This window comes from Magallana gigas, chromosome 3 (genome assembly GCF_963853765.1).
Source record: "Magallana gigas chromosome 3, xbMagGiga1.1, whole genome shotgun sequence".
Lineage (NCBI taxonomy): Eukaryota > Metazoa > Mollusca > Bivalvia > Ostreida > Ostreidae > Magallana > Magallana gigas.
Genome location: NC_088855.1, coordinates 19114496 through 19133706, shown reverse-complemented (window position 1 = coordinate 19133706; position 19211 = coordinate 19114496). Strand labels below are relative to the sequence as shown.

The following is a 19211-nucleotide window of genomic DNA, read 5'->3' as shown; positions in this document are numbered from 1 at the left end:
CTTGTGTTGTTTTGTTTCCCATGTAGACCATTTTAAAAGGACTTTATTTGATATGGTCAAATATCTGCTCCCAATTTTGACCGATTTTTAAATGGTTTCGTATCAAAATCAAATCTACATAAAACATTATACTGTACTGCAAAAAATTGAGGATGTCTATCAGGGTAATCTTGATATTTGTCATCATTCAATAGCTTTTTATCTATGCATGACGTCACAAAAATGGGAAAATTGCATTTTTGCAAACAAATAAAAATATTGTCAATATTTCTTTATATCTTACTTTTGATAATACATGTATAGAGTACAGGTCTGCCCAAGTATGATTTTAACATATTTTTTTGTTTACATCATTTATATACACGTCATAGTTAGAAATGGTTCTTGAGCAGGTCTGTGCTTGATGTTTCCCAGTCAAAAAACCGTCTGAAAACACCTATACATGTATTTTGCTCCAAAGCATTAATTTATCACGATCTTCATGATTTCTACGCTATAATGTCTCAAGGATGATCACCTTTTCCACACTTACATTCATTAATACCATTTCAATTGTCTTTAACCTTATTTTTAAAGCTCATTATACAATGAATGAATACCGCATACCGAATATATCCAAAACTTCTTGAGAAACTGTAGGATTTTAGAAAAACTTGCTCACTAAAAAGTTGTTGCATTTGATCTGAATTCATGAGGATTTTATTTTCAAAATTACAAAATCAAAATTTTTTAATTTTTTGCACTTCAAATTCATATCCCATTTTGAATTTAATATCCCAAACAGGCTATTATATCCCATTTGGGAGATTGGTCCCAATCTAACTAATAGATTAGTTACTTTACATAAACTAAATGTATCTCGTTTTTGATCAGAAACATATGGAAGAGCCAGATCACTTTTAACCGTTGACACGTCCATAATGCAGCTGGCTTAGTGAATTTAACCAAATCTAAAGGTATGACATAAATGCCTCGTGCAGTTACCGGTATATAGCTGTCTTATTATTAGAAATAAAGAAGAGAGCACACATTGGATGAAAATACAGATATTACGTAATCCTGTATTAAACTCAATCAATTTGTGAAGCCATCAACAGCTGATCAATCGAGCACATCAATTTTTCATTTAATAAATTCCCTAATGTCTATTTAGCAAAATTTATTTATATTTATTTACATTTTTCTTGAAAAATAAATCAATGTTTTTATTGTTTAGAATATATATAAAGCATTCATAGGGTTTAATTTTTCTGCATTTGTTTGCAACACTTACTGCATTATGTTTTATATATTTGAAAATAAAATGCAGCATTGTTAATAAATTAATTTGAGATAAACTCTCACAAAATTTTGTCAAATTAAATTAACCTACTTCAGTAAATTACTCCATGAAAAATCATGCTAGACGTACGTTAAATTTGAAAATCTTAAACTGTCAAGCTTCTTAAAATTAATGAACTTCAGACTGTCCTACTTTGAGAAAAACAGGGTGACATTTGTTTGTACATAAAATTTTCATTAATGTCAGAACACAAAGCAATTTATATAAAAGAAAGATTACACATTCATCTTTTTGACTCCAGAGCATTTCAAATATTTCAAATTATAGTTTTATCTTCTGTAAATTAATATTTATAATGTATCTTCAAGCCGTAGACGCAGCCACATATAGATAATGGCGCAATGACTCAAAAGTGTCCTGCAACCAAAATATGTTAATTTAAGAACAAAATCTTAAAAGGGCATAGCTGTTAGCTTTGACAGGTGGTTGCAGGGATATATATAAACTACACAAAGAAGTCAAACAAAAGCTGATTCATCGGCTGATGTAAGTAAACTAATCTATTTTAACAGCCACTTAACAGGTGCACCTGGGTTTTGACCTAATTTATTGCATCTTCATCAGATGACCTTGGCCTTTCTAGTTTGACCTTTGACCCCGTGTTATCTCTGTACGAGGTGGTGACAGACCCTGTATGGCATGTCTCATTATCGTAGGTACACACTAATTATTTTTAATTTGTTTCTGTGAAAGCTGCAGTCCTCCATGGCAACATTTCAAGTTTATTCTTGACATAATCATTTTTTTCCCCACAATATGTTCTTTTGAATTCAGACAATGCTTTTTGCAATACATTATTAAATAAAATAAATAATTAAAAATCTTCAAATTTTGGGAATTTATCCATTTCAAATTAAGGAGGCTGGTTGGTCAACAAATTAAGCATCAGATCTGCTTTAAACTTTGGCATATGATATTTTTGGCCATCAACTAAAAAACAGTAAGGAATAAAAACTAAATAATTTAGCCTAAAAATATGTGCATTTTCCTATATCTTTATATAGAGCTCTTCATCACAAGGAGGTACATTTAGCCTAAAAATGGCCATGACCAGCCAGCCCTCTTAATTAATATGCAAAAAAAAAAGCCAATAATGGCAAAAGTCATCAGGGCAAAAATGTGTTTTTCTTTTTCAATGCACAGACTTCTTCGACATACTACATTAATAAAACCTTCAACGATCAAACTGAGGAATAAAAGAATAAAATTGTTTATTTCACATGACTTTTACAATTTGTCATAAATACATCCAGACACAAATTGTCTTTTATATGTACCAGGTATTTTATTTCAAGTAGTTCAGGTGAAGCATAGCAACAAGTACATATTGCAGTTCACCTTGAAAAGAAATAAAGTCTTGCACATAAAAGACTACCTGTTTTTTTCATGAGGTAAAACTGGAAGCAAAAGCAATGGGCCAACTTTAATTAACTCTTTCTTATTTGTCATACATGATACTGATTAACAAAATCCATAAACTATATTTGAATATATAAACTAAGCAGCCTAAAAACTGACTTCATTTTTCCAAATTTCTCTCATTAAGAAAAGCTACCCTATCACATTTTTTCTCAAAAGTTCCATGATTGTTCTCTTTTCCAACATATTTGAGTACAGTATGTGACACAAGTCACCTACACCATGAAGTTTATGCATTTTTTGCAGTTTTCCCCGACATCTTGCATCAACTTTAAAGGCCCTGAAGACAACATGCTGTATTATTGTGGTTTGTCTATCTAAAAATCCACCAACACAATCCCTTGAAACTGACAGGTAAATAATGAATGCAAAAACAATAAACACAGGCATATTATGTCAAGATTTCTGTTTTATTTTGGAAGCACATCAAATCAAGTTTGGAGTAATATTAAATATTAAGTTAAAAATTCATCATAAGACATAACAAAAACAGATCCGCTTTATACAACTTCCCTATCATTGTCCTCACACTTGTTACATTATTTCTTTTACACCTTCGAAGCAGACATTTGATAAATTAAATAATAAAAATATTTGGATGACTAGAATAACTTATTACGATCTGTCAGGCCCTCATGTCTCCACCAACCAATCACAAGATCTCTTCAATAGGAAGATCCTGGTTCTATAAAACGAATTCCCCGAGTATTTCCTAATTTCCCCTGATTTTTAGTGGGCATAGACTGTATTGTACACAAGAACTGCCCCTTACACCCACAGGCCAAAAGCAACCTGAACACTGCCTTTTTCACTCACAATGGTCAACAATGACCTGTAAACCCCTCACTGTGGAAACAGCTCTTGGGCCACTTGTTCAAGGTTAATTTGGTCCTCTTCTGCGGTGGACCCCTCCTCCTTGGCATTCATCTCCTCGTCCAGCCCTCCCGCTGAGGGGGGTACGTACAGTGTCTTGGGGAGGTTCATGCTGTGAACCATGTCCATGTGGTGGGCCCGCTTTATGTGGGTTTTTAGATTGCCTTTCTGAGAAAAGGACAGTTCACAGTAATCACATTTATGAGGTTTTTCACCAGTGTGTTTCTTTATGTGAATGTTCAAGGCATTTTTCTGGTTGAAAGCTTTGTTGCAGATCTGACACACAAAAGGACGCTCTCCTGAAATGCAGAAGAAAAATATTTTTACTTTTATTGTTTTATCTCCAAAAAATCTAGCTTTTACACTATCTAGGGCAGACAACCCTATATAGATAAAATCTCTCTAAGGAAATACTGGATAATTTCTTGCAAATGCTCAAGTTTTAAGAGAATTCATTTTCAAATAACTGAAATACTGTAATGTTTTGTTTTATTCATATGAACACTTAGATCAACATTTTCTTTTCTAATCAATTTCTTTTACATAAATTCTATAGTCTGTCCAAAGATATCTATGCCGCATATTTTGACTACTTTTAATGAAAATACTCATACCTGTGAGAGAAGAGCAATTAAAAAAGATGAAAGGGAAAATATCCAAAATACCATTGTTGACTTATTATCATTTTTCCTATGAAAAATTCTTCAGAACGAAAACTGATTTTTTTATGGAGATTTATAATCATTATGGTAAATGTTTACCTCTTTTCTCCATTTGGAAACTACTCAGAAAACCTTGCACAATTTTTCAACGTTATCACCCGGATAAATTTATCTCTTTTGCAATGGAAAATCCCCATAAACTTTTTATTTTTCAGCGTGTATTGAAACCTGAAAAGCTAGAGGGGGCGTTTCAAAGGATAAATCTTGGGAATTTTTTGTAATACTAAATGAACATCATTTGAACCCAGAGGTATTTATAAATATAGAATAATTTAAGAAAATGTGCGGCAAAAATATCTTGGACAGACTAAAGTAATTTGAATTCCCTTTTATGTAGGATAGCGGTGCGGTTTTTACTCTTGGTTACCTGTGTGAATTCTGAAATGTCTCTCCAGCTGACTGGGTTTCTGGAAGCTTTTCTCACACTCCGTACACTTGTGTACTGAGGGCTTGGCTTGTTTGGATCCTCCACTGGGTGTTGTGTGGATACTCATGTGTTCCTTCAGATGACAAGCTCTTTTAAATCCTTTATGGCAAACCTGTTAATAAATAAAATTTTCAATCAACATTTTTTCAGTGTTCTTGAAAGAACATGTTGGTTACTGCTGTATAGATTGACTCATCACTTTCCAAAATAAGTGGACACTAACTTTCATACCAAGAGTTGGCAGTCATATAACACTGAATGTTTTAACTCTATACCCAACTCTACATAGAAAAAGTTAACAAACAACACAAGCAAAATATGGAATGTTACATTAATACCTTGAATAAATTTCCAACAATTACCTATGATAGCAGAGTCCTGATTAAGACAATATGAATCTATGTATTAGAGCTACCAATAAAGCAAATTCTAATCACAGAGGAGAAGGAAATATATAGATCTGGCCAACTCAAGTTCCAACTGCAAATACATGTACAACTTTTATAAAATTATATTAAGATTTATAATTGAGTGTCTATGTACCAAATTAATACCAAGGCTTATAAGTGATACCTACCCCACAAATATACTGTCTGTCAGAAGAGAACTGCTTTGTTTCCTCTCCCTGCACTGCGTCGCTGAGGCTGACATTGGCCGACTCGCTCCCGTGAGTGAGAGTATCATTAGCATGACTCAGACTGTCCTGTTCATCAGTATTGCTGCCCGGATCATTCAGAAGACCAGAGTTGTCTTCATCTACTGTTCCAAGGTGATTCGCATGTTCCTCGTCTTCCTCCTCAGAATCATCCAGCCCTGAAAGGTCGTCATCATCCACCTCATCCTGCTGCATCTTCTCCTCCAAGGAGTCCGGGGGAGGGTCCATCTCTTGGTGGATTCCCGGACTGATGTTCTGGGACAGGTCTGGCGGGATCTGGGTCACCAGACCTTCCACTTGCTGCAAATCACCTTGATTTACTGTGATCTATAAAAGTAAGAATGAGAAAAATTATGTGGAAGCCCTGATGTGTGAACAAACTTTTTTAAGCAAATATACATAAAAAAACTGTACATGCCTATCTTCATTTTTTTCATTTTAATTCAAAATAACAATAAGAAGAATGCATTGAAGTTTAAAACCCACAATTGACTAGCGCTACTACAATTATACCTGTTGATCTGAGGCGAGTGTCCCATCAGCAGTGACGACAAAGGCGTTGGGGGCACCATCCTGGGAGCCTGTGGGTATCTGTATAATGGACGGCTGGTTGTCCAGGCTCATACTGGCCTGGGACAGGACACCCTGGCCATTCTGGTCACCCACTGTCTGGATCTGAGGAGGAAACAGAAGTTGTGTTATTCATTACACACAGGCTTACACTAACTTCCTGACATGTTAACAGAAAAAACATTTATTCAAGGCTTATCTGATTTCAATGCTTATATTATAAATGATGACTTTTCATGAACCTATACATTACATGAACTTCAATACTTATAGAAACATCTTAAGGTGATGAACATAACCCTTTTTTTCAAGCTAAAAGTAACATTTAAATTGTGCTAGTTTAAAATTTGTTGACTTTTAATCTTAAATCTAACATGAACTTGAATACTCAAAGATCTACATTTTCAAAGTTACTGTAAACCAACTTTTATTTGCGTATGAGAAATATTTGCGAGGTTTGTGAGAGCCTCTATGTCGCATATATTTCTCGCACGGAACTAGTCTTTGCTGCATGGGTGTTATATCAAAACAAGTGTAGATAAAGCTAGATCGCAAAAAATAGTCATCACAAAACAGTTTTTCTCCTGTGAATCGCGAATGAAAGTTGATTTACAGTAATCTAATGATCTTTAACATGGCATTTTCTTTAATAGTAAAAGTAGCATCTACATTGTCAAAATCAACCCTGCATGCCAGCAGGATGACCCAGTCCGTACCTGTAGACCCTGCACCACATTGGGGTCAGCCACCTGCATGCCCTGAGTCAGCAGACTGGGGTTAATGGTGATGTTGACATTGCCCTGTTGCTGCAGCTGTTGCAGTAAGCTGGCATCAATCTGGACGGTCTGGGAGAAGATGCTAGGGTCCAGCCCACTGATCTGTATCCCGCCCTGCCCCATGCTCCCAGTCAGCTGAAGCTGGACATTCTCCAGCCCCTGCAGCACGTGGGCGGCAAGCGTGCTCTCCTGGATCTGACCCATGCTGTCGGTCAGTGACAGGGACACGGGGAGGATGTTCTGTGATTGGAACAGCGAGGGTTCGATGCTGATCACCTGACCACTGGCTTGACTGGTGCTCATCACATTCTGGATGTCGGGGACGTTGATCATGTTGATCTGCTGTTGACTCTGGTTTGCCATGTCATCGTCCTGCAGTAGGGATCTCCTCTTCTTTGGAAGATCCGGTTTGAGGTGACCTACTATGTGGCTCTTACGATGCCCTGAGGTCCTGAACCGCAGATCACAGTGAGGGCACTTGAAAGGCTTGGCTCCAGTGTGGAGACGCATGTGAACTTTCAGGCTTCCCTTGGTCGAAAATCGGGAGCCACAAATATGGCAGCTGAATTTTTTCATGTCTGAAAAATAGCACATATCTTAATGAAATATTTTTTCCTTGATGAGCATTCATTTCTGACACTTAAAATCAAAATCTTTACCATTAACATGATTACTAGACATAGAGAGTACTGAAATAAATTCCAGTCTCCATCAAAATGCACCATCACAAACATGCAACCAAATATTTGCTTGTTACAACTTACTGGCCCCATGGGTTTTCATGTGACTGTCAAGAGTGGATTTGACTGTAAAGGATCGACTGCAGATATCGCAAGCGAATGGTTTTTCCCCAGTGTGGATTCTGATATGCCGCACGAGATCGCTGGGTTTTTTGAAGGACTTGGGACAGTGAGGACATTGGTGGGCGTGCTTTCCCCCTGACGGCTCATCAGGCTCTTCTGGGGTTTTCTGTAAAATTATACAAATTATTGTTACTACATATATTCCAGTTTTAAAGTCAAACACTTATTTGATAGAAACAGTATGGTATGTTTGTAAATACTGTAATATTCCTTCATTAAATACATAGTATTCCCTCTTGATATCTAACATCCTATTTGATAACATTCTGATTTACAGAGAAATAGCAATTAAAATTGTTTGGATACTCTATGGACCATCAAATAAAGGATAATGTTACAAATCAAAATAAAGAAAACTAGATACCCCTCACTGACTATTTCTTAAAAATTTATATACAGAATAACTGCAAAAAAAACCCACCAATAAAAACTATTCAACTGCCTCATTATTATCTACCTGCATAAAATTTTTATCATGTGTTTTTGTCATATTTAAAAACATTTCTTATACATACCTCTTCGGGGGTCTCTTTCTTGGCGGACTCCATGAGAATTTTCTCGGACAGGGACAGGTTTATCTCCGGCTCCTGGCCGCTGTTCAGACTCTCCCCTGGATCCTCGGATACCTGGATAACTGCTTTGTTCCGAGTCCTTGTAGGGAGCTGGGGCTCTTCACCATAATCTGGATACATAGGTCAGAAATTAAAATTTTAAACCAAAGGAACTCTAGAATCAACACTTGTACATGTTATTAACTATGAAACATTAAAATAGTAATAAAAGACGTTTCCTTAATATGACATACCATAAACATGTCTTTATATTCCAGCTCATATTTCACTAACAAGGCAAGCAGCATTAAGATGGTGAAATATATTTGTACACATGTACATGTATGTTTTATATCATGTACTTTTTTATCAATGTTGACATTTAGCATTTAGTTTGGGTTCACAGAGTTTCAATACATGATGCTAAAAACGATTACCAACTGTATCAGATATTACATGCTTCATATTTTTAGTTTTTCTATTTACTGTATGTGGTTACCTGGTCTGTGTTGCTTCTCGTGTCTCTTACACTGGCTGGCTGTACGGAACGATTGATCACACTCACTACACTTGAACGGGCGCTTAGTGTATGTAATGTGAACATTCATGTGGCGAGTGAGAGAGCCATTCGTCGTGAAGGCAGCATTACATATCTCACACCGGAAATCCTTCGTTCCCATGTGAGTTTTCATGTGAGCTTTAAGTACGCCAGAAGACACAAATTCTTTTTCACAGGTGATGCATTTGTAAGGTTTTTCCCCTGTAAAAAATGAAAAAAATAATTAGTCCAAGTTGGGGTTTGAAAAAGTACAGTTCAGTTGGAAAATAGAAATCTTTCATTCTTGCAATGGAAAAGAGACCTTAAGACCTAGACCTAAATTGGCTGTAAAAAGTCATTGTATTAAAGAGACTATATATTTCTATTCAGCAGACTCTCCATGTTTGAACAGGATAAACGGATTTCCTACTAAAACACATTTTCCCTAATTTAACAAAGCAATTTAGATTATCTTAATAGCAACCTGTGTGAGTCCTGTAGTGCTGTTTGAGGTGACTGAGCTTCTTGAAGACTTTGTTGACACAGACGTCACAGCGGTGGGACTTGCGGCCGTAGCCTGACATTGACTCGTACGGCTGCTCGGGCTCTATCCTCTGGCGGTGTATCACCGCGCTGGGCTGCTCAGTCTCTGACACAGACTCAGGTTCCTCCGCCTCAGGGAGAGACAACTCACTGAAATACAATGGCAAATAATAGAAGCTTGCCAATGGACATTGTGTTTAAGTTGTTACAACAGTGCTATGTGTGCACAATCAACAATAATTTACTTATTGACTTTAATTTGTGACAACTATATTTTGCAACTGACAAGTAATAAAAATATTTTGCACAGCAAATGTTCATGATACATAAATATCAAGACCATGTTTAAATTCAAACATGTAAAAACTGTGAATGAATGTATGAAAACTGCTAATGAAAAACCCAGGGCAAGACATTTTCAAGAAGACATGCATGTCATGCTCTACAAAACAAGTTATACAGACTGACCTTGTAGGAAGGATGTTCTGCATGGATGTACTGGGGAGACTTGTGGTAAGGGAAGTAACTCCCTGAGAGCTGAATGTGGCCTGCAGATTGTTGATGTCCAGATTCCCTTGTATTGACTGGTTCTGTTTAGAGAAAAATCCACAGTCAGAGATTTTGAGTGGAAAGTAAAAATTCAAAAATAAAAGAAAATTCATATACATTGCAACACTTCACAATATGTAAAACAAAGATTTAATACACTTTCATATTTTTAATAATTCTGCAGTCTTGAAAGTTTGAAAAATGTAGACAGACGGCATATTCTCAAAAATCTAATACAAATATATAATCACCTGCATGCTGAACTGGTTTTGGTTGAATCCTCCAATCTGTGTGTTGAGTTGAGTGGCCACCTGGGAGGCGACCTGGTTATTTAGGGGGTTAAACTGGTTCCCATTTGTCAGCTGGTTGCTGGATGCTGCGTTAATGTCATTGCTGTCCGAAGCTTGGGCGTGCATTTGGGAGTTGAGCTGGCTGAAGTTTTGCTGCCCTGATCCCAGGAGACTCTGGGTGAAAGTCTGTTGTTGTCCAAAAATCTAAAAGAAAAAGAGTACAAGTCATTAAATCTTGATCAAAAGAGCCAGCTATCAACAACACACTGACATGACAGAAGCTTAGTAAGTTGAAGAAAGGTTTCATAATAGGACTTCAGTTTAGAATGAAAACAAAAGACATATAAACCCTTTCAATAATGAAACATTCAGAACAAAACTACATACTAAAGCCCCTCCCCCAATCTCAACTACATATAACTATACATGCATAAGTGATCAACAAACCTGCTGATTCAAGGCTTGCTGGAAATTGTCCAGAGAATCTGCAGCTAAGATAGCCTGCTGTCCCAAATCTCCTTGTGCTCCGGATGTTGGAACGGACAACTCCTTAAATACATGTAGATCAAATTAAAGCATTCTGAAAAACCTTAACAAACAAGGATCATACTGTCAAACAAAGTTAAGTGTCGGGTCGCCTACCTGTTGGGTTAGGCCCAGTTCTACCATCTGGTTCTCAATGACCAGATTCTGGTCTTGTTCTTTCTTGTGTTCAATTAGAGAGTTGTCATCCTGGTCACCAGTCTGCAGAGCCTGGATTGCTAGCTCATGTCTGAAAAAAAGATCATTTCATATTGACTGGCACTGTAGATTTATAACCTGTTTTGACTAGACTATTAAGGGTTGGAACATTATACATACTTTCCATTTCTTGAGAATACTTAATACAATGCTAAGTTTTGTATCTTACTAGTGTGTCAGTATGACCTTCAACTTCCATCAACAAGAATGTAGGATTTAGAACTTAAGCTTGATCATAAGCTACATACTCTAAATGTCTACTGATCAATATGTCCACATACCTGTGTGTCTTCATGTGTTTCTTGCAGTTGACACTGGTCTTGAATGTCTTCTGACAATATGGGCACATGAAGGGTCTGACCTCGCTGTGCGTCGACATGTGACGCTTCAGACTTCCATTGGTTGTAAATGTGCTGTCGCAGATCAAGCATTTGTAGGCTTTCAGACCAGTGTGTGTCCTAATGTGAGCCTTAAGAACACCACTGGATACAAAAGATCTGGTGCACTGAAGGCACTTAAAAGGTTTCTCCCCTATGAAAAAAAAAATATCAAATGTCATCAAAAATGATTTTACCAACTTTTTTTGCCATATCAAAATCTCAGTTACAATTTCATGACTTTTGGAGAAAATAATTAAATGTTTTTTCACAAATATAAACTCAACGACTGAAATAAGTGAAAAAAACTTATTGTTTTGCTTCTCAGACACTGGTGCATCATGTCATATGATTTTTTTTTTTTGTCAAAAGACAACTTCAATATGAAAATTGAGTATTCCCCCCTGGAAATCAAGCAACAAACATGAAAATATTTGCCTGTCACACTCTATCTATAAATTCTTTGCTTGAGGAAAAACTAAAATATAAATTTTCTAGGCCTTATTTTGAAAATAAAGACTTTTTTAACACTAACCAGTATGAGATCTGATGTGCTGCTTGAGGTGGCTGGACTTCTTGAAGCCCCTCTGACAGAAGCCACACTTGTAGGGCCGGTCCACACTGCCTGCCTCCCCCAGGTATTGGTTAAACAGGTTGTGCCGCGAGGGCTGCTGTATCAGACCTACAGAACCACAAAGTTCATAAATATCACACATCAGATCTAAATTCTAATTTAAAGAATGTCCTTGTCATAATCCTTTGCATTTTGATCAGCAGATTGTACATGAACATTCAAGGAATAAAGCTTTGAGCCAATGGAGAAAAATTATGGACAGTAAAACTTCAACAAAATAAAAGAGTGCAGAATTTACAACAAGTTGGATGAATACACATGCAGATGTACATGCTTGTATAGGTACTCTTACCTGTATCAGTGATGAGTATTGGTTCCTGCAGTGGAATATCGGGCAGGTCTCCCGATTTGTGGGAGATTCGTTTGAACGCTCTCTTCTTGGACGTCCCGTCAGCGTCCTCCTGCAACTCTTTGAAGTGAGACTGGATGTGGGACTTCCTGTGTGCTGAGGTACGGAACAGCTTGTCACACTGAGGGCACTCAAAGGGCTTGGCACCTGTCAAATGTGGAGGAGTATGTCAAACAACATGAAAACCCTACAAAATCTTCATCTTTAAAATAAACATGTGAACTCACTTTTGGCTTTCAGGAAAGTCTGTTTAAAATTTCAAATACCATAATATACATGTAAATGCATTCTAAGAGTCCAAGAAAAAAAATATGAATAAATTTATCTAAAATTTCCAGTGCTATTATATTTGTATATGCATGTTTACCACTTTGTGTTCAGGAATACCGGTAAGATATTTTTTAAAGATTTAAAAATCTCAGATCACATATTATAGTAAATATAAATGTATCATAATATTAATAGAGAATAAATTTATTTTAGTACTCTTTCTTCCCCATTATCTGAACAGCTTTATGACATCCATACTTTACCTGTGTGCATTCTAAGATGGACCTTAAGGCTTCCTTGAGTGGAGAACAACTTGTCACAGGAGGAGCACTTGTAGTCCTTGACCCCCGTGTGGGTCTTGATGTGGGCGGTCAGCGTGCTTTTCACCGCGAAGGCTCGGAAACACTGGGTACATTTGTAAGGCTTCTCGTGGGTGTGGATGCGAATGTGTCGCACAAGATCACTGGGCTTCTTAAACTCTTTACTGCAGTAGGTACATTGATGCCACCGAACTCCATTTACCTGTGATAAATCAGATTTACATTTTAGCAACAACAATCTCTAATTTTTCTAAAATAACTTTTAATACAGTATTATATAATACCGCTTTTATTTACATTAAAAAAAGGAATTTTCATTAGATTTTATTTACGTCTAATCCAAAATTTTCTAAGACTTTTGTTAAAAATTTGCATATCACTTCTAATTCTCATAAAAGCAACTTGCAAAATATAGTTTGACAGATGATAAATAACTTGATAGATAATATTCATTTACTTATAAATTTACTAACAGCAAGCAAGTTTTCGAAAATGCGGCAGCCATATCTCACCTTTCTGATGACATGTCTCTTCACCATCCCTGTGGCTGTGTCATGAACTGTCATGGTTGAGAGGTTATTATGAGGATACTGAGGAGGTGGGCGGACCACGTTATCAGGTGCTATAGGAGTGGGATCTGTAGCTGCGGAGGATGAGGTGGCAGTTATTACAGGTGCCGTTGTGGTTCCAGATGCTGCCACATTCTCTACCCCAGATACCACTTCAGAACCACTTGGGAGGCCACTGTTTTCGAGAGCTTGACGCAAAATGTCATCTGATGTCGCCATATCTTCAACCTGACAAAATATACAGACAATAATTTTTCACATGTTATCTATCATTACTGCTCAACAAATCAGCATGCATATACTACTAATGTGACACACAGAGCAGATTTAATTTGTGATGTTTTCTTACACTGTTGATGTTGACAATATTGCCCAGTGGACCAGAAGGCTTGATTTCCACTTGAGTGGGAAGTGCCTGAAAATGTCAAACAATATAGTTTTATTCAAATTCATATAGATAATTATGAATAGTTACATTACAACACTTATTTTCAATGGGTGTACATGGAAAATTTGGTCAGTAGCTGGCAAAATAAAATCTTTATTCCCAAAACTTTTTTGATTTAGAACCCAACTTTGTATGATATCATACAGCTGTATAAAGTACCTGTTTCTTCTCAATCATAATATAAAAATTGTAAAAAAAAAAAAAAAAAATGATCAGCTTCTCTCTTTACCGCTTTCTTTCTGACATCTATGATTAAGCATGTACTCAAAACAAACAAAAATTGTATAAAGCTGCTATTCTCACCCCACAGTCCTGATGGGCCCGGCTGATGTGGGCGTTCAGACTGCCTAGCTTCTTGAATACACAGCTACACTCCTCACACTGGTAGGTGGGCCCATCCTCACCGTCCCTACCCAGGGTGTGCACTCGCTGTCAACCAAAGTCAGATACAGATATAGTATACTGCACAGGTCAAAGACCATTAAAAAAAATTTTTTAATTAACACACTGCACAAGTCAATAATCATTATTAGTTTTATATTAAATGTATGACTTTCATTTTCATTATTCACACTTGTAAATACTTCTTTCATGCAAGTTGAAAATCAAATTTTGTATTCTCATAAAAATTTACAATATGCCAATCAAAGATGAAATGCAATAAGATATATATTTTTAAACATGCATACTTTCAGTAACAGATTCATAATATGAGTATAAAACAAAAAGGCAATTAAAACTGTGTTTCACTGTACCTGTATATGAGCCCTTAGATTTCCTCTTTGGGCAAAAGACATAGGACAGAAATCACAGGGGTGGGGCTTCAGTCCTGTGTGCTTACTCATGTGAATCCTGAGAGCCCCCTTCTGATTGAATGCCCTGTCACACTCAATGCACTTGAATGGACGTTCACCTAAAAATAGGAAATAATCATGTTATAGCGTATACCACATACAAAAATTTGATTTTACACAAGACTATTTAATAATTCAACTATTTACATATAGATGTGTACTTATAATCAGTGAACACAGACCTGTGTGTATGAGATTATGCCTTTGTAGCTGACTGGGCTTCTGAAACGTTTTCCCGCAGTGCTGGCACTTGTAATGGAAGGCCGACCTGTCCACATTTCTCTTGTATGGTCTGTGGGCTAGTGAGGATCTGTAAGACACATAATGAATTCTGATGATGACAATATTTCAAATTAATCGATAAAATCAAATTTTTGTATGTATTCACATCTTTCCTTTATTGACCAAGGTGTATTGCTACTTACAGATATGTGCATATCAGTAATATAATATGTGCATGCTTATTGCACTCTCCCTGTTTATTTCATACAATAACCAATGGAGTTCAAAACTCAATAACACAGTTGTTTCCATTCAAATTTTAAAATGTTATGCAAACACAAGTAGTAATAAACAAAATGCCTTGCTGACATATTTACTATGACATGCAATTAAACATCATTAAGGTGCTAGAGCAATTGCAATTCATAATGCCACAATCATTAAAAAAAAATTCCATTGCTCAAACATATACATACTTGATCCTGTAGTGCTGCTTCATGTGCTCCTTCAGGAAGATAGGCTTGGTGAACTCCTGTGTGCACTGCCTACAAGGATAGGTCTTCATCCCCTCCTGCTCCTGTCTGTGCTCCTGCATATGCTTGTCAAGCTGACTCTATTAAAGTTCAAACACACACAATATAAAAATTTTGTTGTAATAAATAACAGTTTATGTTCCATTTTTTAGGAGGTATTTTCTCAAAATAGGAGAAATCATATGTGGTTACTACAGAATTTAGGAAAGAAATGATACAGTAAAATATACGAATATATATGATATTAATATCTTAATCAACTATAGACAAAGAAAGAAAGAGGTACAGTAAAACATGGTTATAGAGAACACGCTTCCAATGAATTGACGCTTACAGCGAAGTGATTTTCATTCCCCATGACCATAAAATATCTTGTAAACTTGACAGATATAACGAATTTCGCTTATAACGAAGTAAAATTACCCGTCCCTGGCACTTCGTTATTAACGTGTTTAACTGTACATGTTTGAGTACAGAAATAGACCTTGGTTCTTGACATAATTTTTAATGACCAAAAAAAACCCAGAAAAAGAACCCCCTACTTGTAGACTGAATTCATCTCCACACTCGGTGCACATTAGATTTTCCTCCTTCTCATGGAGCATGATGTGGGCTTTTAGACTGGCGATCCTGGAGAACTTCTTCCCGCACTCTGGACATGTTGGCTCTCCATCCGCAGGGACATGGGTGGCCACGTGGAGCTTCAGGTTGTCCACCACATTGAAGGACATGGCGCAGTGGGGGCACCTAAAGGGCTTGTCCTCATCGTGAGCTTTCATGTGGCGCTGATATTGGGGCCATTTGGGGAAAACCTTTTCACATGTGTCACATTTAAAAGGTCCCTAAAGTACAATATAAAGTACTGTAAACAATATCGTGTTACCATCTAAATTTAGCAATGCAATTATTTATAATTTATAACACATTACTAACTAGACACTTCTAATATAGTAATTCAGCTCAATTAAAAAGGGAAATTATTTCACCTTGCCAACAGGTGGCTTGATGCTTGGTTGCCTTGGTTCCTTGGTTTTAACCTTGACCTTTGCTTGCTCCGCCTCCTGCACTTGGTCTGTGGTGATGATGTGTGTGATGGGAATGTGTTCAAACACCAACTGTTCCACAATCTGTCCATCTTCTGTCTGGATCTGCTGAACTTGGACTGTCTGCATTGTAAAATTCAAGTTTGAGATCTATTCACTTTATATAAGTAAATAATTACTACACTGAAGTATACTTTGCTTTAATGACAGAATGGTCTGTTAGATGATATTAATATTCATGTAAAACAATCAATTGAAACTATATTATCATGTCATATATGGGCCAAAATACAAGTTTGAAGGCCAAAAAAATTATTGAACAGGAAAATATTTGTTCCCTTTCTATTTTGAGCCAGTTTGTCTTCTTTTTCAGTTAGCAACAAAGGCGAGTTCAGCAGAGCCAGTGTTTGCAAGCGCTCACCAAAATTTGTGTTGTAGTTATTGGGAATTTCGGCAAGCGCTCGCGAGAACCCGTTCTGTTGAACATGCATCAGGACTTATAAAATAATTGAAATACAATACTAAAGAAGTGAAATTCAATAATTTAGTTCTTGGTATGATGGTATCTAACCAGTTACCGTAAAAATTTCACTTGCGTGGATAGATATTCACTAGCTGACTAGCACCAGTCAGTACTGTACCTGGGGGTCTATGTTCTCTTGCTGTGGGTCAAGGATGTGGGACTCCACAAGGGCCACGATTTCTCCCGTCTCCGTGACATGGGCAACATGGGAGATCGCCCCTGAAAACAGCTGGGCATAATCTACAATGGTCGAAGTTGAAATTTATCACAGTGTGATCTGGAGCTTTTATATCAGTAATAGACAATATAAATGTATGAAGTATTTAAAGCTGAAGACGTCTTGTTATGGACATTGTCCATCATGTGGAATAAAAGGGCAAAATCTAAGACAATGCAAGGAATACTGCATGTGATGTCGGCCACAAGTTTCATGTATGCTGTTGGGTGTAATGAAATGAAAGGGTTTATATGTGCAGGAGCCTATTAATCGTGTTCAGCTTTAAATACTATTTAACAGTTGTTAAATATGAATTTTCTGTAGTCAACAATATACATGGGTATTAAATACGCAGATGCGTGATTTAACCAAACAAAAGTTTTGATCTTTTTACCATACAAGCGAGGGTATATTCCACGGTTTTAAGCTTACCGCGTAATTAGCATAAATTTTCCCAATGCATAAATAACCACGTTTACAGTATCATTCCTATAGGTTACTTTTAATGCATGGACACTTTCAGTCTATAGCTAAAGTCTTGAATCATTCAATCAAACATTCCATAAATTCTAAATTTAATTGAACAATTTTTTATCTCAGATTTTTGTATAATTCAATGGAATTTATGCATGAGTATAGGCTTTAATATGAGAACCAGACTAGTATACTGTATATATTCCAGTGAATTGCAATTAATCGAATACAGGCATATGTTAACATGAATTTTAAAGCAAATTTTGTTATATATATAACTTATAGATTTGTTACACAAGGTCATAGGTTGAATATTGACAGGACATATGTCAGATATGCTTAAAATGAACATGTTTCAGTTATTTTTGGGGTTTCAAGAAGGAATCAAAAATGTTCAATATAAATAAGAAATCAGTTAAGTAACTGTCACCACTTCGTACGTATTTATCTATGTACCTTTATATGCTGGTGTTAACAAACCAAACAAACCGACAGGATTTTACATCTGTCAGAGAATTTTTATGACAATACTTCAGTAGCCTAGACACTGTGATGTCTTGCAAGTGTCAATAATGACATCTTGCTAAGTCCTTGTATGCAAGTAAACTTATCAAAACATTGTACCTCACAAGATATTACTACGAGGGTCTTGATGGGACTGAGAGCTCACGAACTTTACTAAGGAAACTTAGTTCTTTGAAATTAAGAAGCGATACATTTCGACATAACAATGAAAACACCATAGGGTGATTTCTAATGATCAAAGCTTTGAATTCACAGCAAAAATAATAACAATACGCAAAGAGTACTCGAGAAATGTACATATTAACAGACTGCCAGTGTAGGAATACCACTACGAAATCAACTTGTGAATGAAAATATATCACTGCGCCCAGTACTCTTTTTGAGGAAACACGGACGCACTACACAGAAATTAGCCCGCCTGTTAGAAGTTTTCATCATAGTTTGGAAGTCAAAATGTTTGTAAATTACATGTAATAGTATTCATAGATAAACAAATCTCACCAGCAACATTTTCTACTTGGAGATGAGTAGTATTTTGTCCATCAAAGGACATATTTTTCTTTGCAAAGTAATCAAAATGGCGGTGATGAGTTCGAAAATAGAAACGAGGGCATTTTTGCTTCAATGCAGGTGCCCGTATGTAAGCGGAAAAAGCGCGCCATTTTCAAAATCGTTCAAGGGAAATAACTTTGACTTGGAGTTTGTCCTGATTAAGAATTATTACCTTTGAAAGTGATATGATTAATAAAGAAATATTTATTGCAATTATGTTTTTTCCAATTTTACATATTTTCAGACAATTAATGGCAATTTAAATGCTTGTAATTTTTGGGTTTGTAAAATTTTAAGAGCTGCACTAGCTGTGCATGCATAGAAACTTGATAGTTATTATTTTTCTTATGTTTTGAACTATTATTGTGCCCTGTTTAAATTTGTTGATCTACAGGTTCAAAGCTTTATAAATTCAACTGATTCACTCCAAACAATGCAAAAC

At 36.3% G+C, this 19211-nt stretch overlaps 1 protein-coding gene across 1 annotated transcript; it reads right to left on the bottom strand.

The window, feature by feature from the left end:
• Positions 1-3152: 3152 nt before the first annotated feature.
• LOC105329581 (zinc finger protein 236) lies at positions 3153-18841 on the bottom strand. Its single transcript, XM_034480845.2, has 27 exons — positions 18719-18841; positions 17120-17241; positions 16422-16601; positions 15978-16277; positions 15379-15515; positions 14863-14990; positions 14582-14739; positions 14130-14255; positions 13728-13793; positions 13322-13606; positions 12753-13011; positions 12163-12366; positions 11772-11918; positions 11141-11390; positions 10761-10890; positions 10566-10667; positions 10080-10322; positions 9748-9869; positions 9221-9429; positions 8698-8958; positions 8163-8329; positions 7549-7753; positions 6725-7362; positions 5952-6113; positions 5361-5765; positions 4724-4895; positions 3153-3933 (listed from the first exon to the last, which is right to left on the bottom strand). Exons 1-27 carry the CDS (start codon positions 18768-18770, stop codon positions 3605-3607), a joined length of 5559 nt encoding a protein of 1852 aa, XP_034336736.2. The 5' UTR covers positions 18771-18841; the 3' UTR covers positions 3153-3604.
• Positions 18842-19211: the final 370 nt, after the last annotated feature.